The sequence below is a fragment of the Pseudorasbora parva genome, chromosome 2 (genome assembly GCF_024679245.1).
Source record: "Pseudorasbora parva isolate DD20220531a chromosome 2, ASM2467924v1, whole genome shotgun sequence".
NCBI classification, from domain to species: Eukaryota; Metazoa; Chordata; class Actinopteri; order Cypriniformes; family Gobionidae; genus Pseudorasbora; species Pseudorasbora parva.
Window position 1 is genome coordinate 13022671 of NC_090173.1, and position 25323 is coordinate 13047993.

Here is a 25323-nt window from a genome sequence, read left to right on the forward strand (position 1 = left end):
AGTCGAATGGCCGCTTTTGAAGCCGGATTGGTTGTTGTCTAGGAGGTTGTCCTGTTCAAGAAACATAGAGAGTTGATTGAACACAACTCGCTCAAGGGTCTTTGCAATGAAAGGCAGAAGGGATACCGGTCGGTAGTTTTCTAAAAGTGCTGGATTCAGAGAGGGTTTCTTAAGCAGTGGGGTTACCCGAGCCTGCTTAAATGCTGTGGGAAAGGTTCCCGTGTGAAGAGAAGTGTTGACAACGTGAGTGAATGCAGGAGTGATTGAAGAAGAAATGGCCTGAAGGAGTTGAGTGGGTATAGGATCAAGTGGACAGGTAATAGGGTGATTGGAAAGGATGAGTTTAGAAATATCTTCCTCGGAGAGCGGAGAGAAGGATGGAAGCGTGTTCGTGTTAGTTGTTGAGATGTGCGTGTCAGTTTGTGGTGAGGAGAACTGGTTGTTGATGAAAGATGTTTTGTTTGTGAAAAATGATGCAAAGTCATCAGCTGTAAGAGTTGATGAAGGAGGGGGAGGAGGAGGACAAAGGAGAGAGGAAAATGTTTTAAAGAGTTTGCGAGAGTCAGAGCATTTGTTGATTTTGTTGTGGTAGTATGTTGTTTTAGCAGTGGAGACATTTGTAGAGAAAGAAGAGAGAAGAGACTGATACAAGGTAAGGTCAGTATAGTTTTTAGATTTCCGCCATTTCCTCTCTGCCGCCCTGAGTCCAGAGCGATGTTCATGGAGAACATCAGACAGCCAGGGGGCTGATGGGGTGGGGCGGGCTGGTCTGGATGAAAGGGGGCAAAAACTGTCTAAGGAGGATGTTAGAGTGGAGCAAAGAGTGTCAGTAGCACTGTTACCATCCAGTGCTGAGAACTGAGCAGGTGGAGGGGGTGAAGATGAAACCATAGTGGATAGGCGAGAGGGAGAGAGTGAGCGTAGATTACGCCGAAAGGTAATCTGTGTAGGAGTACGTGTTGTTTCAGGAGTCAGTATGAGGTTAAGAGTGATGAGAAAGTGGTCTGAGGTGTGTAATGGAGTAACTAAAGTGTTGTCCGTGGAGCAGTTGCATGTGTAGACGAGGTCTAATTGGTTACCTGATCTGTGAGTAGCCATAGTAGATACTAACTTAAGGTCAAATGAAGTCAGTAGAGTGCTGAAGTCTGTGGCTAGGTGTTTATCAAGATGGATGTTGAAGTCACCAAGCAGAATCAGTGGAGTGTCATCCTCAGGGAAGCTAGAAAGTAACACATCCAACTCCTCCACAAAGTTACCGAGGTGACCTGGAGGACGATAGACCACTACCACATGGATTTTAACAGGGTGAGTAATAGTGAATGAGTGCGATTCAAATGAACTGGCCGGTAGAGATGGTAAGGGATCAAATTTCCAATCATTTGAGATAAGCAAACCAGTACCCCCACCCCTCCCAATAGGCCGAGGAGTGTGTGAAAAAGTTAAATTGGTTGAGAGGGCTGCAGGAGTGGCAGTGTCCTCTGGTTTGATCCAGGTCTCAGTTAGGGCCATGAGGCTGAGCTGAGAATGAGTCCCAATAGATGAAATAAAGTCTGCTTTGTTTACAGCAGACTGGCAATTCCAGAGACCAATTGGAATAGAGAGTAAAGTAGCAGAGGATATTAGGATAAAGCGTAAATTATTAGGATTGCGGCGTCTTGTGCGTACAGAGCGTGAATTACGAGTGCTAGTAGTAATAGTTGAGATTTGAAAGCACATGTTGAATACAGATCAGAGAAAAGGCCAGATAGGAATTAGAAAAGAACCGAACACAAATAATGAAAAGGAAGATAATACTCAAGTGCCTTGCCGGGGTCCTTGCTCGGGAGGAGTTGCACAGGGAGGAGTTGCACAGGGAAGAGTTGAGGTATTTTCACTCGTCGGTCTTCACACGAGGAGGGCTTCACACTGCCGCGGACTATCACGCTTCACTTACTGCAAATAGCCACAAATAGGTTCACTTACTGCAAATAGCCGACGAATAGGTTCACTTACTGCAAATAGCTGACAAACAGGTTCACTTAGTGCAAATAGCCAACAAATAGGTTCACTAAGTGCAAATAGCCGACGAACAGGTTTACTTAGTGCAAATAGCAGACGAACAGGTTCACTTAGTGCAAATAGCCGACAAATAGGTTCACTTACTGCAAATAGTCGACGAACAGGTTCACTTAGTGCAAATAGCTAACAAATAGGTTCACTTAGTGCAAATAGCCGACGAACAGGTTCACTTACTGCAAATAGCCGCTGCTTAATAAGAGAACTGTGAGCTTTTCTATAGCTAAGCCATTCGGCATGGTAGCCCAGGCATACATAGTCATAGGCCACTAGAGTTAAGCTAATCAGCAAAGCAGTCCCAGGCACACATAGATATTAACCCTCTTGGCGCCACGGTCGAGTTTACTCGACAAGATGCGTCACTGAATAAAACGGCCGATTTTATCAAATAGGGTGTCAAATTTCATTCAACCTCCCCTCCACTAGATGGTAGACATGTCGTACTTCATCCCTGACTCATACAAACATCCTGATTTTATACAAAATATACGAGCAAGAGCGCATTGAATCAGTGTAAACAAAAGCGGAGCTGTTGTGCAAGTGAGCTGTTTTATCAGAGCATTGTCAACGTCAGCGAGTATTTGCATTAGATTATTATTACTATTATTATTTTCTAATGGCATCAATAAAGCTTACCCGCAATGAAGTGTTGGGTCTTCTTTTCGCGGACCCTGATTCTGAAGGGAAATATGAGATGACGGTGATTCTGAAAGTGAAACTAAACCTAACGTTACACTAAGCACAAACGGTGGCTCATTTGCCCAATTTAGATGGTCCTTTGCCCAATGTCAGTGGTGGGAATAATGTTTCCCGGGGTCGGAGTGTTCATCGCGAAGTTAGCAGGTGTGTTAGCGTGGGAATGAGGTGGCCACGGGAGATTTTTGCCGCGCTCACCATGAAGCGCGGGTCTTCTCACCGCGCGCATCTCCGCGATCGCGGCGACAGTATTGTGGTGGAGACTTTATCTAACGCCACTGGGTATGTTAGAAGAGGTCGAAGTATTCATAAGCAAGTTCGAGGGCAATGTGTAGGCAGGGTGGGGAGTCAAAATGACAATAACAGTGACCGGGCAGACTCGGCGGCCGCGCGAGGCAGATCTGGACGCGAGCAGGCACGCCGTGACACGGGGCAGAGGGGCTATTATGCATAATATATAATATATATGTGCCCTATATATGGAATCAGAGTGCTTACTGTATGTAGTAAATGGAAATTCTCTACAGCAAAAGGCAAACCGCTACATGCATTCGGTTTGTTTCTACCATTTATTAGTAATGATTTGCACAGTTTGTTTACTATTTAGTATTTACTATTTAAATGAACATTCAGTATTGTGCAATATAGCACACATAAGGTGAGAGACATTTTGGGGGGGAAGAAGTGCTGCATTTTATCATTTAAACGTGGCTTTTCATGAAAATTCTATAATCCAAGATTGCCCCCACGTTATGACATCATAATATGCAAATTAGATGGGAAAATGTAATCTCTACATAAATTTAGGGTAATCCTTAATATTTCTCTAATTTACAGAAAGTTTCTATCTTTTATCACTTTTAAGATACAGCCTTTTGAAATAAGATGTCAAAATCGAACGTTTTAGGAAAAAACCTCTGGCGCCTAAGGTTAAAACATGTAGATTACATTTTACATTCTAGTCTGTAAGAATGTACATTTGAATATTAAAAACAGTATTATTATTATATTAGTGCCATATATGTTATTTTAAGCTAAATTTATTACTCTGGTAATCTGTATTTTCTTTTTTTTTATTTCTTTTATTTATAATGGGGGTGGGGTGGATGGGGTTCTGGCCCGGCCACCTAGGTACTGTCAGGATCTGGGTTACTTCTCTGTTTCCCCTCACTCATACCACCACACTCTGTCACACACTCGTTGACACACCCATCTCTCTCACTCTCCAGCGCACACACATACTGTCATGTGTCACACTCTGTCTTCACCTGTTGTTCATCACCATCAGCGCTCTCGCTGCTTTGTGCCAACACCTGTGTCGTGTCTTGTCTAATTACTCAGTCTACTTCTGGTGTTCGTTCTCTCTGTTCTGTGTCGGAGTATTGTTCAAGTTATGTGAGTAACGCTCTCTTTTTGTCAACTGTACATCTTACCTGTGTCTTGTCTTGTGAAGCAGCGTTCCCCCTGTTGTCTACCGTTGCCCGCCCTGGCTAGCCTCACCTGTGGAATTATCCACTCAGCTGCCGTCGTCTGGGGTCCCTCTCACTGAGAGTATTTTTCTGTTTGTTATTAGCACTTGTGGCAGAGGATCCACGGAGGAGCTGTCTTCCTGAGAGCACCTTTTTGAGTTCCATTTCTAAGCTTTCTGTCTATAGACTGTTTTTTGGACATTAAAGACATTGCATTATATCACCTTTGCTTTTGGATCCTTCTTGATTGTGACAGAATACTCCGACCACACTATGGATCCAGCGAAGGGGGAATAATTTTTTTCTGCTGTAGAGATTCAAGGAGTGATGCTGGGTCATCATGAGGAGGAGTTATCTGCTGCCAGAGATGCGGTGGAACGTTTGGCCGCACAGGTTAATGATCTGTCCGTTCGCCTCCTTCATGCGCACCAAGAATCTCCTGTTGTTCAGCATCCTCCATCTCTTCCTGAACCCCGTGTGAACAATCCTCCATGTTATGCAGGTGAGCCGACAGAGTGTAGAGCCTTTTTGACTCAGTGTGAGGTGGCTTTTTCCCTGCAACCACAGACCTATGCGGAGGATCGTTCCCGCATCGCCTATGTGATATCATTACTGACTGGGCGTGCTCGTGAGTGGGGAACCTCCGTTTGGGAGGCTGGGAGTCCCTGTTGTCACTGTTTTGATCTCTTTAAGGAGGAGATGATCAAAGTATTCGACCAATCGGTCTTCGGACAGGAGGCGTCGCGTCTTCTCACCACGATCCGCCAGGGGAGGAGAACAGTGGCGGATTTCGCGATTGAATTTCGCACCCTGTCTACCACAGCTGAATGGAACGAGCCCGCTCTGGTCGCACTCTTCCTGGAGGGTCTGAATGTGGATCTGAAGGAGGAGATTTATGCTCGCTGTTCACCGACCCAGCTCGACCAACTGATAGAGCTTGCAATTCGCCTGGATAGATGCTTTGAGCAACGCCGTCGGGCTAGCGCCGGCTCCACCACTCTTCGCGACCCTTCTATGCCTGTCACTGTCACTTGGGTAGCATTCGTCTTCGGCCGGAGGAGAGACAACACCGCATCTCCAACAGACTCTGTCTGTATTGCGGCACGGCTGACCACTTCGCAGTGTCTTGCACAGTAAAGGCCGGAGCTCGCCAGTAGACAGAGGAGTACTGGCGAGCGCGACTGTTACGTCCTCTCCATCAAGATCCCTTACCACCTTGCCCGCCGTCCTTCGTTGGGCCGGTTCTACCGTCTCCTGCCCCGCATTGATCTACTCAGGGGCTGAGGGGAACTTTATCGATGAGAGATGGGCTCGGGAGCATAACATCCCCCTGGTGGACTTAAAGGGGAACACCACCGTCTTTGCCCTGGATGGTAGTATGCTTTCTAATGTCCACCGTGTCACCAGTCCGGTGAGTCTCACAATCTCAGGGAACCATCAAGAGACTATGTCCTTTCTCATTTTTCAGTCCCCTTATACCCCCATTGTGTTAGGCCATCCCTGGCTAGTCCGGCATAATCCTCATATTGACTGGGTCAAGAATACCATTTTGTCTTGGAGTCTATCATGTCATGTCAATTGTTTGGTGTCTGCTACTCCTGTGGTCTCCTCTGTGTCTGTTTTTCAGGAGGAGCCTGGTGATCTGACTGGGGTTCCAGAGGAGTACCACGATTTGCAGGCGGTTTTCAGTCGTTCCCGGGCCGTTTCTCTCCCGCCTCACCGCCCCTACGATTGTAGCATCGATCTCCTACCTGGCACCACGCCACCCCGCGGTAGATTATATTCTCTTTCGGCGCCCGAACGAGAGGCTTTAGAGAGATATCTCTCCGAGTCGCTTGACGCTGGGATTATTGTCCCATCCTCTTCGCCAGCTGGTGCTGGTTTCTTCTTTGTTAAAAAGAAGGATGGATCATTGCGCCCTTGCATCGATTATAGGGGGTTGAACGACATAACGGTCAAGAATGTCGTCGGCTTTCGAGATCTTGCAGGGCGCAAAGATCTTTACTAAATTGGACTTGCGTAATGCGTACCACCTTGTTCGCATTAAGCATGGAGACGAGTGGAAGACCGTGTTTAACACTCCCATTGGTCACTTTGAATATCGTGTCCTTCCTTTCGGGCTGGTCAATGCTCCCGCGGTATTTCAGGCGTTGGTCAACGATGTCTTGCGCGACATGTTAAATGTCTTCGTATTCGTGTATCTGGACGACATCCTCATTTTCTCACCCTCACTCGAAGTGCACATTCAACACATTCGTCGGGTCTTACAACGGCTACTCGAGAACCGTCTGTTCGTTAAATCAGAGAAGTGCGTTTTTCATTCTCAATCGGTCACCTTCCTTGGTCTGGTGGTCTCGGCTGAGGGTATCAGCATGGATCCCGAGAAGGTGCGGGCGGTTCTCGATTGGCCCGTTCCGGATTCTCGAGTTGCTCTCCAGCGATTTTTAGGTTTTGCGAATTTTTATCGACGGTTCATCCGTAACTTTAGTCAGGTTGCCGCACCCCTATCTGCCCTCACCTCGACTAAGTCTCAGTTTGTTTGGTCAGAGATGGCACAAGACTCATTCGATCGACTCAAGAGGCTGTTCACCTCCGCGCCCATATTAGTCATCCCGGATCCGGAGAGACAATTCAAAGTCAAGGTCGATGCCTCCGATGTAGGGGTTGGGGCTATTTTGTCGCAACGTTCCTCTCTGGATAACAGGGTTCATCCGTGCGCCTTCTTTTCCCATCGCCTTTCTCCGGCGGAGCGTAATTATGACGTTGGTAATCGGGAGCTTTTGGCAATTCGGTTAGCATTGGGGGAGTGGCGGCACTGGTTGGAGGGAGCCAGTGTTCCATTTATCGTTTGGACTGACCACCGGAACCTCGAATACATCCGTTCCGCCAAGAGACTTAATGCTCGTCAGGCCCATTGGGCTTTATTCTTTGGTCGTATTGATTTTTCCATCTCCTTTAGGCCAGGTTCCAAGAACATTAAGCCCGATGCCCTCTCGCGGCTGTTTGGCTCCACAGAGGCAGCTTCGACCAATGAGGTAATCGTACCTCCGCACTGCGTGGTGGGAGCTGCCATCTGGGGGGTGGAGCGGACGGTGAAGAGGGCTCTCGCGCTCACGGTCAACCCCCCTCGCGCCCCGACCGGAACGCTATTTGTTCCCACGACCGCTCGTTCATCCGTCCTCCAGTGGGGCCACGCCTCTAAATTAGTCGCCCATCCTGGTGTTAGGGGTACTTTGGCCACTGTTCGTCGGAGATTTTGGTGGCCCACTAGAGAACGTGATATCCGTCGATTTGTAGCATCTTGTCCTGTCTGTGCCCAAACTAAGTCGAGCAATGCCACACCTGCGGGTCTCCTCCGACCACTTCCTATTCCGTCACGCCCCTGGTCGCACATTGCTTTAGATTTCGTAACCGGTCTTCCATCATCCGCCGGTAACACGGTTATTCTTACTATAGTCAACCGTTTTTCCAAGGCTGCTCATTTCGTTCCTCTTCCTAAACTACCGTCCGCCCTAGAGACCGCGCAGGTAATGGTAGATCACGTATTTAAGATTCATGGTCTCCCTTCGGACATTGTGTCTGACAGAGGGCCTCAATTCGCCTCTCAGTTCTGGAGGGAGTTCTGCCGACTGATTGGGGCATCCCCCAGTCTGTCATCAGGATTCCATCCCCAGACCAATGGTCAAGCCGTACGGACCAACCAGATTCTCGGACGGATGCTGCGCAGCTTGACTTCACAGAGCCCAGCATCCTGGTGCGACCAGTTAGCCTGGGCCGAATATGCCCATAACTCGCTACCCTCGTCCGCCACTGGGTTAAACCCATTTGAGAGCTGTCTGGGTTACCAACCTCCACTTTTTGCGTCGCAGGAGTCTGAGACTTCCGTGCCATCCGTGCAGGCTTTTATCCAGAGGTGCAAGCGTACTTGGAAGAGGGTGAGATCTGCGTTATGTCGTACTATAGCGCGCACTCGTAGAGCGGCTAATCGTCGTCGGGTTAGGGCCCCTCGTTACGTCTGCGGGCAGAAGGTGTGGCTCTCCACCCAGAATCTACCGATACACGAGGGTTCTAAGAAACTTATGCCCCGTTTCGTTGGTCCATTTGCTATTGTGAAGGTCCTCAGTCCGGTAGCAGTCAAACTAAAATTATCTCGTCAGTTACGTCGGGTACACCCTGTTTTTCACGTGTCCTGTATCAAGCCTGTCATTCGCGTTCCCACCCGTCCCGCCCCTCCTCCTCCTCTCGATGAGGTGGAGTCCATTTACAGAGTTCGAAAGCTGCTTGATGTTCGTCCTCGGGGGCGTGGCCACCAGTTCCTGGTGGACTGGGAGGGCTACGGTCCTGAGGAGAGGCGGTGGATTCCGGCTCGGGACGTCCTGGATCGCTCGCTCATCGAGGATTTCTATCGGTCCCGCCAGGCCTCTTCCTTAGGAGCGCCAGGGGGCGCTCGTTGAGGGAGGGGTACTGTCAGGATCTGGGTTACTTCTCTGTTTCCCCTCACTCATACCACCGCACTCTGTCACACACTCGTTGACACACCCATCTCTCTCACTCTCCAGCGCACACACATACTGTCATGTGTCACACTCTGTCTTCACCTGTTGTTCATCACCATCAGCGCTCTCGCTGCTTTGTGCCCACACCTGTGTCGTGTCTTGTCTAATTACTCAGTCTACTTCTGGTGTTCGTTCTCTCTGTTCTGTGTCGGAGTATTGTTCAAGTTATGTGAGTAACGCTCTCTCTTTTTGTCAACTGTGTCATCTTACCTGTGTCTTGTCTTGTGAAGCAGCGTTCGCCCTGTTGTCTCCCGTTGCCCGCCCTGGCTAGCCTCACCTGTGGAATTATCCGCTCAGCTGCCGTCGTCTGGGGTCCCTTTCACTGAGAGTATTTTTCTGTTTGTTATTAGCACTTGTGGCAGAGGATCCACGGAGGAGCTGTCTTCCTGAGAGCACCTTTTTGAGTTCCATTTCTAAGCTTTCTGTCTATAGACTGTTTTTTGGACATTAAAGACATTGCATTATATCACCTTTGCTTTTGGATCCTTCTTGATTGTGACAGGTACTATGCCCCCTTACCTCTGGTCAGCACACCATAATAATAAAAAATATATATATAATTTGTTACATTTATATAGCAATTTTCCAGGCACTCAAAACGCTTTACATATAAGGGGGAATCTCCTCAACCACCACCAATGTGCAGCATCCACCTGGATGATGCGACGGCAGCCAAATTGCCCCAGAACACTCACCACACACTAGCTTATTGGTGGAGAAGAGACAGAGTGATGAAGCCAATCAGGATATGGGGATTATTAGGAGGCCATGATGGACAGGGGCCAAAGGGCAAATTTGGCCAGGATGCCGGGGTTACACCCCTACTCTTTATCGAAGGACATCCTGGGATTTTTAACGAACACAGAGCGTCGGGACCTCAGATTAACGTCTCATCCGAAAGACGGTGCTCTTTGACAGTACAGTGTCCCCATCACTATACTGGGGTGTTAGGCCCCACACAGACCACTGGGTGAGCGCCCCCTGCTAGCCTCACTAACACCTCTACCAGCAGCTACCTGGTTTTCCCAGTTGGTCTCCCATCCAGGTACTGACCAGGCTCAGCCCTGCTTAGCTTCAGTGGAAAACCAGTCTTGGGCTACAGGGTGATATGGCTGCAGGGTGATAACGGAATGGGATTTCCGTTCCCTGTGCCCTCTTATTCCTGATATATTATAATTATAACATCTCGGTTACGTATGTAACCCTGGTCCCTGAAGGAGGGAACAGAGACGTAGGTCAGAACTGAACGAACAAAATTGGGATCTGACTTTAGAGACCAATCCTACTTCGAGTGTATAAAAACGAGCCAATGAAATTTGGCATGCGATCCACGCATTCCACGCTCCGCCCCGCAGCGCAGGTATAAATAGGAAGTGGAATGGTAGCTCAGCACTTTTTCTGCTGAGGAGCCGACTAGTGACTCGGACTCCCAGCGGAAGCACAGCACCTGGCGACAGGACGTACGTCTCTGTTCCCTCCTTCAGGGAGCGAGGGTTACATACGTAACCGAGATGTTCCCTTTCAGTCGGTCCCGTTCGACATACGTCAGAACTGAACCAACGAATTGGGATCCCTATTGAAAACGCCAGGATGCTGGCCCTTCCAGCATCCTGCTTGAGCACACTGTACCATCTAGTATGGTACGGAAGCCAGGGCTTTAAGCAGGGAGGACAGTCACTGCTGTTTCTGCAAGACCCACTCAGAATGACTATTGGATAACGCTAGGAAAGCGTGCCTGTCTCGGGAGATGGAATGCTGCGGGACCACGGCTCCTTGAGGGCATGGTGGTAGAGTACACATAAGGACTAACCTGGCAGGGTAGTGCAACATATGGCAGTCTCTGGGGTGGTTCCAACCTAATTGTAGGGCGGAAAGAACACGCCCAGAGACGACAGAGCGGGCTCTGTCCAGGGAAAGACACTGGACTAGCCCGATGGTTAGCTGGTACCGTGGAGGAATACACATATGGGGTTGCCGTGAGGGAACCGCTACATATGGAACCCAGCCTACAACCACGTTTCACAAGTATACGGGTGCAGGCCTGGCATCAGGAAGAAGCCACACTCCTAGTGGAGTGTGCTCTTACTCCGAACGGGCAAGGAATGTCTTGGGACTGGTAAGCCAAGACTATAGCATCCACTATCCAGTGGGCTGACTTCTGCTTGGAGACAGCCTTTCCCTTCTGCTGGCCTCCGTAACAGACGAAAAGTTGCTCTGAGATCCGAAAGCTTTGGGTCTGGTCGACGTAAGCGCGAAGAGCGCGGTCCGGACACAGCAAAGCTAGGGCATGGTCTGCCTCCTCCGAAGGCAGCACTTGCAGGTTCACTACCTGATCTCGAAAGGGAGTGATAGGAACCTTGGGCACATATCCGGGCTGAGGTCTCAGGACAACGTGAGAGTTACTGGGCCCGAACTCTAGGCATGATTCGTTGACCGAAAGTGCATGAAGGTCCCCTACCCTCTGGATAGAGGCCAATGCGGTCAGGAGCACTGTCTTCATTGACAATATCTTAAGCTCACACAACGCCAAAGACTCAAAGGGAGGGCTCTGAAGTGCTCTGAGCACTAGAGCTAAGTCCCAAGAAGGTATCGAGGATGGGCGAGGAGGATTCAGTCTCCTCGCACCTCTGAGGAACCTGACAACTAGGTCGTGATTCCCCACGGACTTACCTTCTACTGCATCGTGGTGGGTGGAGGTGGAGGGAGACGGCCTTCGCTCCAACCCATCTTGCAGGAAGGAAAGCACGACGCTAATCGAACACCTTCGGGGGTCTTCCCGGCGGGAAGCGCACCACTTAACGAACAGATTCCACTTCAGAGCATAAAGGCGCCTCGTAGAGGGGGCTATAGCTAAAGAGATGGTATCTACGACTGCTTGTGGTAGTCCATCTAGAACCTCGGCGTCCCGTCCAGGGACCAGACATGAAGATTCCAGAGGTCTGGACGCGGGTGCCATAGAGTGCCCCGTCCCTGAGAAAGAAGGTCCTTCCTCAGGGGAATGGGCCAAGGAGGGGCTGTCGCGAGGAGAGTCAGTTCTGGGAACCAGGTACGGTTGGGCCAATAGGGCGCAACTAACAAGACCTGCTCCTCGTCCTCCCTGACCTTGCACAGTGTCTGTGCAAGCAGGCTCACTGGGGGAAACGCATACTTGCGTAGGTCCCGGGGCCAGCTGTGAGCCAGTGCATCTGTGCCGAGGGTACCCCCGGTCAGGGAATAGGACCACTGGCAATGGGTCGAGTCCAGAGAGGCAAACAGGTCTACCTGTGCGGCTCCGAACTGGTCCCATATCAGCTGGACCGCCTGGGGGTGGAGTCTCCTGGAGGTGTCGGCTGACGAGAGAGCTCGTCGGCTGTCTGGTTCAGCGCACCAGGGACATGAATGGCCCGAAGCGACCTCAGCTGCTTCTGACTCAACAGGAGGAAGTGGCGGGCGAGTTGGAGCAAACGACGGGAGTGTAGACCACCCTGACGGTTGATGTACGCAACGGCCGTGGTGCTGTCCGTACGGACCAGTACATGCTTGCCACGCAGCGGCCCCTTGAGGCGACGGAGTACCAAGTGTACTGCCAGTAACTAGAGGCAATTGATATACCAATGCAATTGCGGCCCCGTCCACAGACCTGCAACTGCATGCCCATTGTACGTGGCCCCCCAGCCGGCAGAGACATCCGTGTACAGCACAGCATGCCTCTGTGAGGCGCGCAGTCCGGTTGACCGAGTCCAACTCTATACCGAGGTAAGAGATCCTCTGTGTGGGACAGAGTTTGCTCTTCTCTCGGTTGACCCTAAGGCCCAACAGGCTGAGGTGACTGAGCACCAGGTCCCTGTGTTCGCACAACTGGTCCTTCGACTGGGCCAATATCAGCCAATCGTCGAGGTATTTGAGGATGCGAACGCTGCATTCTCTGAGCAGAACAATGGCAGTTTCCGCGACCTTCGTAAAGACGCGAGGCGACAGGGACAGCCCAAAGGGCAGGACCTTGTACTGATATGCTTTCCCCTCGAACGCAAAGCATAGGAACGGTCTGTGTCGAGGGAAAATAGACACATGGAAGTACGCGTGTCACATGCCTGTCCTGTCTTGTGTTCACATGTGGGTTTTGTCATGTCTAGCATGTGCTCCTGTCATTGTCTGATCCCTCCCCCTTGTTATCTGATTAGTGTTGATTTCTCCCACCTGTTCCCTCTTGATTTCTTCCCCTTATAAGCTCCTTGTGTTTGTCAGTCTGTGTTGGATCCTTGTTTCATGTATACGTCTTCCGTTCCCCCAGTGACTTCTGTTGGTATGTTTTGAGTTTTAGTTTATGTTCTATTATGTGTTTTGCCCCCTCGTGGGTGTTTGTTTTGTATTTATTTTTTATTTTGTTAATAAATTATCACTTCTTTGCAAAAGAGTCCTCGCACCATTTTCCCTTGTCTGTGTCGTGACAGAAGGATCCAACCATACTAGGAGGACTCAGCAGGAGGTGTTTTGTTTATTTATTTATTTTTGTTCTCTGTGGACATGGATTTAGACAGACACTTACAGGTGATGTGGCAGGTAAACTCCAAGTACATCCGTCAACAGGGAGCGGGTGTAAAGGAGTTTGCCTGCCTATTCCTCAAGGAGGTGCATCACCTGTACCTTAACGAGACAGAGAAGGCAGAGGTGTTTAACCTCTGCCTGGACATGCCTCTCAGTCCCATGGAGGTGGAGAAAATGGGGACTCCGGACTTTTGGGAGTATGTGGACCGGCTGGACTCCAGTCCCTCTCGGACCAGGGTCCGGATAGCTCGGGTGGTCCCTGTTCCGGTGGTCCCTGTTCCGGTGGTCTCCAGACGGAAGAGGAGAAGGAAGGCTCCCTCCGTGCCTGCTCTGGTGGTCCCAATTCCGGTGGATTGTATTCCGGTGGTCCCAGTACCGGTGGATCGTGTTCCGGTGGTTCCAATGCCGGTGGATCGTGTTCCGGTGGTCCCGATGCCGGTGGATCGTGTTCTGGTGGTCCCGATGCCGGTGGATCGTGTTCCGGTGGTCCCGATGCCGGTGGATCGTGTTCCGGTGGTCCTGTTGCCGGTGGATCGTGTTCAGGTGGCGTTCCTGGACCACCAGTGTGGACATCGCCCGACCCAGGGAGCGTGCAGTGACTTTCGTCGCCCGTAGGGCGAGGTCCGTCGCCGCACGCAGTTCTTGCATAACGCCCTGGTCACAACTACCCTCGTGCAGTTCCATGAGCGCTTTGGCCTGGTGGACCTGCAGGAGCGCCATGGCATGCAAAGCTGATGCGGCTTCCCCGCAGGCTGTGTAAGCCTTGTCCGTCAAGCTGGACGAGAACTTGCACGCCCGGGAGGGGAGACGCGGGTCCTGCCTCCAGTCCGCAGCGGTCTTAGGACACAGGTGCATCGCAACCGACCGCTCGATTGAAGGGATCCCCTCGTAACCCTTAGCCGCACCACCATCAAGGGTAGTGAGGACAGAGGAGTCAGTCGATCGCAGGCGAGCGCTGTAGGGCACCGCCTTCGACTTCTTGAGCTCCTGATGCACTTCCGGGAAGAATGGAACCGGGGCAGGGCGCTGAGAACCAGCACGGGCCGTCCCGAGAAACTAATCGTCCAGCCGTGAAGGTTCGGGATGTGGTGGTGGGTTCCACTCAAGCCCGACACTTGCGGCGGCCCGGGCAAGCATAGCCGTAAGCTCCGGGTCGGACCCGGGCAACACTGTCACACCCAAAGGGGGCAACGCAGTCGAATCTTCATCCTCGGAGCCCATTAGCTCATCCCCCAATGCAGCGTCCGACATCTCATTGTCCGCCGGAGCCCCGAAAGTGACGGCTGGCGCTCCACGCGGGAGGTCAGCGCACCCTACCGGAAGCTCCACTGGCGCAGTGGAGGGGGGAGTGGCCCGAGGAGCCGTCTGACCCGTCAGGATTCCCTGACTGTCACCCTCAGGTCCCCACCAAGGTCATCAGCAAAAGTAGTATCTACGTCTCTCATCCGGATTTGTGCCTTCAGGCGGGTATGTTACATAGTTATCAAAATCCAGTGTTCTGTATTTTGCGTACGTGAGTTTTTGTTGTAGATAGCTATTGCTGCGCGTTTAGCTAGAATGCCATACAAAACCAACCCATTGGGCCACTGAATCTGCATTAACGACAACAGTTGGGGCAACAGCCTTAGTTCTAATGGGTTGTTATCATGGCTATCAAAATCCAGTGTTCTGTATTTTGCGTACGGGAGTTTTTGTTGTAGGTGGCTATTGTAGATGGCTATTAAAAAAAAAAAAAAATTGTGTACTGTGCTAATTAATTGAGACTTCTTACAGCTCTTACAGGTTGTTGGCCTTGTTTGTTTCGTTGCTTCTATTGCTCTCCCCTTTTTTGTAAGTCACTTTGGATAAAAGCGTCTGCTAAATGATTAAATGTAAATGTAAAATGTAAATGTAGTAGCCCTCTGCTTTGCAGCTGGCGGACCGCTAGATCGGGGTGTAGCGTCTGTGGTCTCTTACAATGAGGATCAAAGATGAGTCAATGTTGATGTAAAGGGGGGGTAGCTTTTAGCCGCATATAAATTAGGGGCCCGATGCCAACGAGTCTGGGCAAGTGACATCTTCGACAGGTTTGTGGCCGAATGGAACTGTGAAAACACAATCAGATTACCTGGTCACATGACTTGAACCCTGTCCCCCCCCCTCCCCCCCCTTACATTCTCCCAGACAGAGAGACTCCGAAGACTCTTCCAATACACACAGAACCACAAAACACACACACATTCCTTATGAAGCTTTAATTAAGACTATTCTAGACTGTATACGAGGTATCTTTGTGTGTATGCATGCTCCTTAGGTCATACCCACTTAATCATGATGTATAAACAATGTAAGTTCATTTTAAATGCTTGTATTCCTGTGTAAGAATGTATCTCTGCTTTAATATCTCCCAGCCATAACGTGTTTGATATCTAAATATTCCTATTTCTTTGCCTTACTCAACGATGCACAAAATGGGATTATGAAATGTATCATTAATATGTTTAGCAAACTTGGGAGTAAAACTGTACAAAATCGACACCCTTTTACGACACCTCATAAACATGCAAAGCAGGTCGTAAACCGAGACAAAGAGAATTTTTCCCGCTCAGAATTCACCCTCTGGATTGGGTAAACTAACCCAGAAGGGGCGTGGATTAATTGTCTTAAAAGACAAGTGGAAACATTTCTTGGGTCTCTTCCCTTGCTCTCCTCGCTTCCCTACTGATCCATCAACTTACTAGCCCCCGAGGGCATATTCTCCAGGGAGGAGAAGTCAGCACACTTCAAGCGACCAGCCGCTCCACACCGACCTCGGAAAGAACCGCCGGACACGCAGGACATTTGAACTCGGAACACACGCACACACGCAAGAAGCCAAAACTAAAGCAAGTATTCTTATTTCTAAACTCCAAACTGCTGTTAGAAGGGTCGTGTTATTTTCCCGTTGGGACAAGTTAACTTTGTGAGCTCTGTGTAACTGAAGTGAAGCTGCCTCTCTCTTTCCCTGCCTCTCCCTGTCTCTCCCACTGTCTCTCTCTATCTCTCTCTCTTTATCTCTCTAATTTTAGTCTATTCATTATTTTCGTTTATGTACCATATTCGTTCGTTTACTATCTATATTTCTACTCTCTTGATGCATATTTAGTGTGTACTTTCTGTGTGAATTGTAGTGTTACTTTTAGTCTGTGTTTATTAAACTTCCAAGACATTTAATGAGTTGAATCTGTTATTCTTCCACATACACGAAGTCAATGAAACTTACGATCCAACGTTACCTAACTGCTTATGCTACTATTCTAGTAAAGTAACTAGTACGACCATTTGAAATATTGATTTTGTCCTGATCAGTAAAGTTAATGTTTCTTATGCGCTCGTAAAGCAGTAATCCCTTATTGAGAATTGATTTGAAAGTCTATAACTAAATTGCAGGACAAACTTAGTAAGATAATTTCAAGCAATTCCGTAAAGGGTTACTTGTATTTAATTAAACATTTTTCCCTATCGGAAAATTTTAATACGTAATGAACGACTAGCAAATTATATTCATAAATTCATGAATATTGAATATTAAATCCCTTTTGAGTTAATTACGCCCCGAGACATTAAACTCACATAGTCATTTTTGTTACAGGGGGATGCGCGATGGTGCTCCACCTCTTCTGAGGTACTGAAGTCTGGACCGTAGCACTGCGATGGTCATATTCTCGCAGTGGGAACATGACTCATCCACAAACGCAGCCTCAGTGTTCTGAAAGCGCCCAAACACGTGAGACAACGAACGTGCCCGTCAAACGGAGACAGAAATCGACCGCACCCAGAAACACACGGTTTGAATGACATCTTGAAAAGACGCAAGGTCAAACCGTGTTGCTCTTTTGTGAATGGAAAACTTCTCTTTTAGCGTGTTGAAGCACACAGGGAGATGACCGCGGCTCCAAACAGTACGATCGTGCAAGCCTGTGTGAGCTCTCAGTGTGTATTGTACAACGCCCAGCGAACCAACAGCTCTTTCTTTGAATGGGAAACCGCCCACCGAACCAACAAGCTCTTTTAGTTTCATTTTCTCAGTCGATCACTCGCTGATGCGCCGTATCACATGCACTGGCAGTTTTCTCTCACGAGACTTGTAATCAAAACACTCTTCGTAGGAAACAGCAAACACAACTGTTCGGCTCCGAAGTAGAAAGCGCTGATCTACCATTCCACTTCCTATTTATACCCGCGCTGCGGGGCGGAGCGTGGAATGCGTGGATCGCATGCCAAATTTCATTGACGCGTTTTTATACACTCGAAGTAGGATTGGTCTCTAAAGTCAGATCCCAATTAGTCGGTTCAGTTCTGACGTACGTCGAACGTGACCAACTGAAAGGGAAATATATTTATATTTTTTAAAAAATATATATTTTGTAAATTAATTTATTTTTACCATGATTAAATCAGCTTTGTAACTTTGATGATTTAATCATGGTAAAAAAAAAAAATTACAAATTGTTTTTTTTTTAAATATATAAATATATTTATAATATATTTATATGTTTAATATAAATATATAACATTCGCAATAGGCGATTATGTAAATTAGGTCACTAGTAGCAGCTTGTATGTAATTGGTTGATTATGACTGTACATCATGATGTTAAGCATTTTAGTCACTGTCTACTCTTTATTAATAATCTTTATTCATCAATAAATAAAGTGGTCAAATGGATGAGTGATCTCGCGGTATTTCCTTGTCACTTCTCGCGTGTGATTGGTTGTGATATGTAGTTTGCACATTGTAAAGTCATGCAATGTGAAACCTCCTGTCGCTGATCCATCGTACAGTGAAAGTCATGCACTTATTAACCTGGAATATATTGTAATTTCACACTACATTTTTAAAAGTGTGGATTTCATACCGTGGACTCACAGAGGCTACTACAATCAACAAATATAAAATTTAAAAGACCCCAAAAATTTAAGATTAGACACATGATGAGATCAATGAAGCAGACAAGTCCATAATCATTGTCATCATAGCAACATAACCAAAAAGACCCAAACAACTTTCTCTGAGATTTTTCTTGCTAAAACAAATGAGCTTTATGAACACACAGAAGAGAGAGAGAGAGAGAGAGAGAGAGAGAGAGAGAGAGAGAGAGAGAGAGAGAGAGAGAGAGAGAGAGAGAGAGCATATTAAAAATAAAGCCATGAGTCAATGGAAAAGAAGGCTCACTTATTTTCATTTACTGTCAAGTGGACTATATAGGGTTAGGTTATATATATATATATATATATATATATATATATATATATATATATATATATATATATATATATATATATATATATATATAATTAATGTAGGTAATAGTGAATGAGGGTAGGGATAGGGTGTGGTTTCCCGCAAGCAATAGCCGTCATTTCACCGTCTAGGTTAACTATTGACCCAATTTAGTCCCACTATGAGTAGCCTATCACGTCGGTTTTGCTAAAAAAAAGAATTATAATTGTGAAATGTATGATATTCATTTTAAATGCAAATTTGGTTGCTGTTGGGAAACAGCCTCGGAGTGTCGACTTTGAATGCTGCATTCGTATAGGGTACTTATCTCGAAAACGACAAAACTTACTAGAATGCATTGTTTTTATGGTATATTGATATTTTAATAGAAAACAGTAAAACTGGCAGGTTTTTTTTTCCAGCAAATGTTCTAGTAGGCCCACACATTACTTTCTTTCTAATACACTAAATTAAAAACTAATTTAAAACTCTATTAATTGTATTATTTAAAATGCATGTATCTTACAGAGGAGTTAAAGATGGAACAGCAGATTACGCGGGGGACGCGGGGGCTATGGAGCTAGAAATATGACAAAATGATCTGAATTTGAATTGTATAAATCTGAATTATTGACAAGTGTAATCTAACAAAATTGAATATTATGTTTCATTTTACATAGTACTGAATTTGAATTTTTTAAAATGTTGAATAAAGAACCTTTGAAATTGAACACATCTGAAATGTTTTTTATGTTTAAATTGTATAGACATGTATTTTCAAACGGCAGATATTTTGTTCTGAATTAATAGACTGTAAATATTACGTTTTTGAAAATACAGATTCAAGATTTCAGATGAAGAAGAAATTCAGATCATCAAATTCAATATTCTAAAATTCAGATCATCAAATGTAATGTTCTAAAATTCAGATCATCAAATTCAAAATTCTAAAATTCAGATCATCAAATTCAATATTCTAAAATTCAGATCATCAAATTCAAAATTCTAAAATTCAGATCATCAAATTCAAAATTCTAAAATTCAGATCATCAAATTCAAAATTCTAAAATTCAGATCATCAAATTCAAAATTCTAAAATTCAGATGGCAGAAATTCAGATCATACAGAAATTAGGCCAGAGGTCATCATCAGGGAAGAGTAAAGGATGTCAGAAAAATCCAACAGATCACCATCTGATCATTTCATTTCCTATTTGTAATGGAATAAAGAGAAAAGATCAAACAGCCCTTTTATACTTTTTTGTTTATTTTAGATTAATGCACGGAAAAAGTAATACCTCATTTTTTGTGTGGTTTACCGCACAATTAAATAAGACAGGCCGGGTGCTGATTAATATTTTATATATCAGATAAACATTTGTTTCTGTGAAACGCGTTAAGTTGCACAGAAAAGTTGCCTGATCTAGGACCTGCCCTGTACAGTTTAAGAAGCGGTAGTCTACTACTGTTATAAGACTATTTTGTTGAACAGACCTGGGCTGAATCTGAAATCGCCCCCTATACCCTCAAATACACACCTGCAAAACTGACAAGTGGTGAAAAAGGTGACACGTTTCCGAATGAAATACATTTAGGGGGCTCTCTGGGGCATTGCCTCCCAGTAGTTTTTAATAAACAAAGCATTTTGGTGCACTCTGAGTCTCTGACAAGAAAATAAAGGTAAAGGTAGCATTTGCTTCAAGTAAAAAACATTTACACTATAGCACTGGGTATTGTCACAAGTTTTAAAATTTGATTTGATAGTGATTAACTTTCGGCCTATCAGGTAGAGTACATGGCAAATTGTATGTACTGTACAGTGTATTGGGGGGATTTTTGGTGGTATAAATATATTGATTTTGAAGCAATATTCTCATCAGTGTTCTATCAGCTTTTACATAGGCATACTTAAATCTGCATATTTGTGATATTTACCCCAGGGCGTTGTCATTTTATAAAGGCCATTTTTTAAAATCTTATTAAATGTATGCATTTCATGTTAAATTCTTACATTTGATGAATAAATGCAGTTATAATAGTAAGACACTAGGGCTTTTACCAATCAAATTAATTAATTTAAACTGCAAAAATAAAACAGCAATAAAAAATGTTATGAGATTGATGTTCTAAATGTTTGAATATACAAATAAAAAAATGCAATGATACTTTTAAACATGAAACTAAACCGCCAATAGGTGGCAGCAAGTGATCGTCTTAATGAGTGAGTCATTGAGTCATTCATTCAAATGATTCATTCAAAACGCTGAATCATTCAGTTCAAAACACCGCGCTGAGTGTTGTTCCTTTGGCGCTATTTTCATCAGTGAAATAAAACAAAAAAAGTTTTTTGAGTCTAAAATGTAAGTACCTAATAATGAATTATGCTACACAATTCACGATTACAATGTATTTGAAATCGTTTATATCCCTGCTCAGTTGTTTTGATTTCTCCACGAATGTCTCTCACAAAGAGACAGGCAGCGCCAGCCACAACCCGACTTTGTTACCAGAGATACACTCCATTATCAGTCGCTGTTTACATTGAATATAATAATAAATAAATTATTATCTGGTTATTTTAATGTTTTATTTGTCCTGTCGGGAAAGTAAAACCCTCTTTGATTTGTCCCAGAAAAAGATAAGGTGGAGCCCTTACAGTCAGCCCTGTGTGTTCATTCATGATTTCTCTCATGCTGTAAAGCGGAGATGATTGGTTCATGTCGTGAGCACCGCCGTTTGTTTGAACTGAGGGCTACAGTGATCTGTGAATGTCACGCCATAGACTGTTAAAAAATAGGTCACGCCACATTAGAGCATTTCCCATTATTATTGTCAACAACTTCACCCCCCACCCCCGAAAGAAAACTCATCGGATCTACATTTATTCACTACTTCAAGTTAACTGTATTAGTGGACTAAAGTAGGGAATAGTGAGGGTTTAGGGAGCGAAGTTGGATTCAACCCTGGAGAACAACAGATGACGTCAAACGCTGAGATTTTCTTCACTAATCTGCGATTTGTAAATCATGCACGAAAAATGAGAACTTTAGCCGAAATCTCTTTTTCCGTGCATTATTTTAAAATAAACAAAAAAGTATAAAAGGGCTGTTTGATCTTTTCTCTTTATTCCATTACAAATAGGAAATGAAATGATCAGATGGTGCTCCGTTGGATTTTTCTGACATCCTTTACTCTTCCCTGATGATGACCTCTGGCCTACTTTCTGTATGATCTGAATTTCTGCCATCTGAATTTTAGAATTTTGAATTCGATGATCTGAATTTTAGAATTTTGAATTCGATGATCTGAATTTTAGAATTTTGAATTCGATGATCTGAATTTTAGAATTTTGAATTCGATGATCTGAATTTTAGAACATTGAATTTGATGATCTGAATTTCTTCTTCATCTGAATTGAATCTGTATTTACAAAAACGTAATATTTACAGTCTATTAATTCAGAACAAAATATCTGCCGTTTGAAAATACATGTCTATACAATTTCGACATAAAAAACATTTCAGATGTGTTCAATTTCAAAGGTTCTTTATTCAACATTTAAAAAAATTTCAAATTCAGTACTATGTAAAATGAAACATAATATTCAGTTTTGTTAGATTACACTTGTCAATAATTCAGATTTATACAATTCAAATTCAGATCATTTTGTCATATTTCTAGCTCCATAGTGTCCCCCTCACTTTTAATAAATTGTATTTTCGTCCCCCGCACTTTTACTGGGTCTCACCGATCCTAGTTACCCTGTGCGTTACCCTGCGCGAGGGCGGGCAAGTTAACAGGGACGCTAAAGACAGCTTTCTTTAAGCTCAGTTGATAGCACGCTTCTTGAGGTCACGGGCAAGTGTATTTACATAGAAACCAATGTGAATACATCAAGATTTAAATTAGAGACAGAGACAGAGACAAAAAATAATCAATGCATGACCTGTCATTTTATTCGAATCTAAATATGAGGAGGGCGCTCTCACAAAAAGTCCAAAAGTGTTTTCGTAGAGGTAATATCCAGTCACGCTGGAGCTGCAGCTGAAGGAAAACAATCGTTATGAGAGATGAAACGTGACGACGACAATCAGACGACTGCGACAATATATGCTTTATGTGTGTTTTTCAAGTCATCTCAGTGTAGCCTATTTATTGACAATAAAGTAGCCTATCATATGAATAATGCACATTTTAATGTTTAGTATCTTCTGCTCACCAAGGCTGCATTTATGTAATCAAAAATAGTTAAAACAGTAATATTTTGAAATATTATTACAAATTAAAACAGCCTTTTTCCTATGTGAATATATAGTAAAGTGTGATTTATTCCTGTGATCAAAGCTGAATTTATCATTACTCCAGTCTTCAGTGTGACATGATCCTTCATCATTCTCAGATGAGGATCTGATGATCAACACACATTTATGATTATCATCAGTGTTGAAAACAGTTGCGCTGCTTAAAAATGTTGTGGAAACCATGATAGCCTACATGTTATTTTTCAGGATTCTTTAAAGGTGCACTATGCAGCTTTTGTCCACTGGAGGGCGCCTATGCAAAACAAATGCGTAGTTTGATGACGCAACGTGTGAGCGCAGCATCTTGGGAGATGTGGTCTTCTCATCACAGCCGGTGAAAAATAGGACTCGGGCAGAAATCACGTTCATGCATGCGGTTATTAACGTTACTGTAGTCTAAAGCAGAGCAGGACCGAGTGTTATGGACCTGAGCAAAGCTGCTGGAGCGATTGTTAAACAAATACCCGCCTCGCAAATACCGGGACTTTTATTATGACGGGACGGGACTCATTTGCCGGGCGCCTGCACAGATCTGCTCTTCCGGTTATGATTTTGAGGTAATGGAGCTCTGTTTATCATATTAGATACATTTAAGTGTGTTTAAAACGATGTTATGACGTTACGCCGTGCGTTCACTTGTTCACACTGCTAAGAGTAAAGCGCTCCTGCCAAATAAAAGCTGAAACCGAGGGTAACGCAGATATGACGCAATTGACAGGCGACTCCCTCAAATGCAATGCTGCAACGTCCCTGTCCTTAGTTAAAATAGCAATTTTCTCACAATTTACAAATAGTTGGTGTGACGACTCCTGTGTTTAGTGGGGTTTCCCCAGGCTGAGGAGGCTGGTTTGCTGGCTCCGCCCTCAACTGGCTGTTCTCAGATAGCTTGATTAAGCACACCTGTTGCTGACATCCTGTTGGGCCTGGTTAAAAGGAGTCTGAGGAAAAGGCCCAAAGGCGTGGCAGGCTGGACTTGATTACTGTTTTGCGTTTGTTTGACTTTGTTTCTTTGGTACATCCAACACTACAACAGCACATTACCCTTTCATGCATTCCTTACACAACACACTGATTCCTGACTGTTACACTTAATACTGTTTCTTTTCTGTATAGTTCTATTTTGTTAATAAATTTCGTATTTTATTTCGGCTTTCGTGTGTGTCCCAATCTTTGTTGCGTCCCTATGAGCCACGGGGCGTAACAGTTGGAAACATCTGGGATATTGTAGGTACTCAACTGAACAAAATATATAACACTGGCCTAGTGGTTTTTGGATATTTTACTGCAAAAATACTACATAGTGCACCTTTAATGAATAGAAAGTTCAATGGACAGCATTTATTCGCATTTATTAAATAAATTATTATCTTTTGTAATATTAAAAATATCACTTGTGATCAATTTAATGCATGTCTGATCAACAAAAGTATTAATTTCTCTCTTTTTTAAATTTACCACAAATGTTTAGATGGTTTCCACAAAAATTAAGCAGCACTATGAGCATCACAACTGATAATAATCATAAATGTGTGTTGATGATCAGATCCTCATATGAGAATGATTAGTGAAGGGTCATGTTACACTGAAGACTGGAGTAATGATGATAAATTCAGCTTTGATCACAGGAATAAATTGCATTTTACTATATATTCACATAGAGAACAGCTAGTTTACATCAGAATATATATATATATATACATATATATATATATATATATATATATATATATATATATATATATATATATATATATATATATATATATATATATATATATATATATATATATATATATATTTACATTGCATAAAATCTATGGAGTCTTAATGCACAAGTGTTTGTAGTATATAAGCCAATCATAAAATTGGCACAAAAATAGGAGAATAATATTAAAAATATTAATTATTGGTTATTGTTCAGCAGTGTATTTGATATCTTGCCCAATTAAAAGCAAGAGATGTGATAAATTATATTGGTCCAAAAATAAATAAATGGTATTACGACCTTTCTGTCCCCCTCACTTCTGAAAAGATGGCTACGCCCCTGGGAACAGCTCTTCATCGCTAAACACGGCCCTGAATAAATGAGATCTAACTTACCATCAGCGATCATCAGTAATACTGACACCAAAACACAATTCGGTAGACGCATCTTCAAATGAAAGAAAATCATAGCTGCTGGCCGCAAATTACAGCAGATATTCGCCTACTGCTGATTAATGCTGCTCCTGTAATGCGGCAGATCGAGCGCTTGCTTCCTTTCACTCTCAGTTTTACTTTCACTTCTACATTACGTCAGAGTCGAGTCAGATAGTTATTTATGAAATGTAGGCATATAAGCAGGACAATAAACACTTCAGCAAGATAACTGATCAAGCCGAGAGAAAATAATTAATTATCATTATAGTTTATTATATATATATATATATATATATATATATATATATATATATATATATATATATATGAATATATTTTAAA

At 44.6% G+C, this 25323-nt stretch overlaps 1 protein-coding gene across 1 annotated transcript in view; it reads right to left on the reverse strand.

Moving 5' to 3' along the window:
• The window catches only part of LOC137092040 (uncharacterized), a 76969-nt gene extending 51874 nt beyond the window's left edge, over positions 1–25095 (reverse strand). Inside the window, exon 1 of the mRNA XM_067456341.1 lies at positions 24943–25095. Within this exon, the coding sequence (XP_067312442.1) occupies positions 24943–25015 (73 nt within the window). The 5' untranslated portion in view covers positions 25016–25095. The remainder of the gene's footprint in view (positions 1–24942) is intronic.
• Positions 25096–25323: the final 228 nt, after the last annotated feature.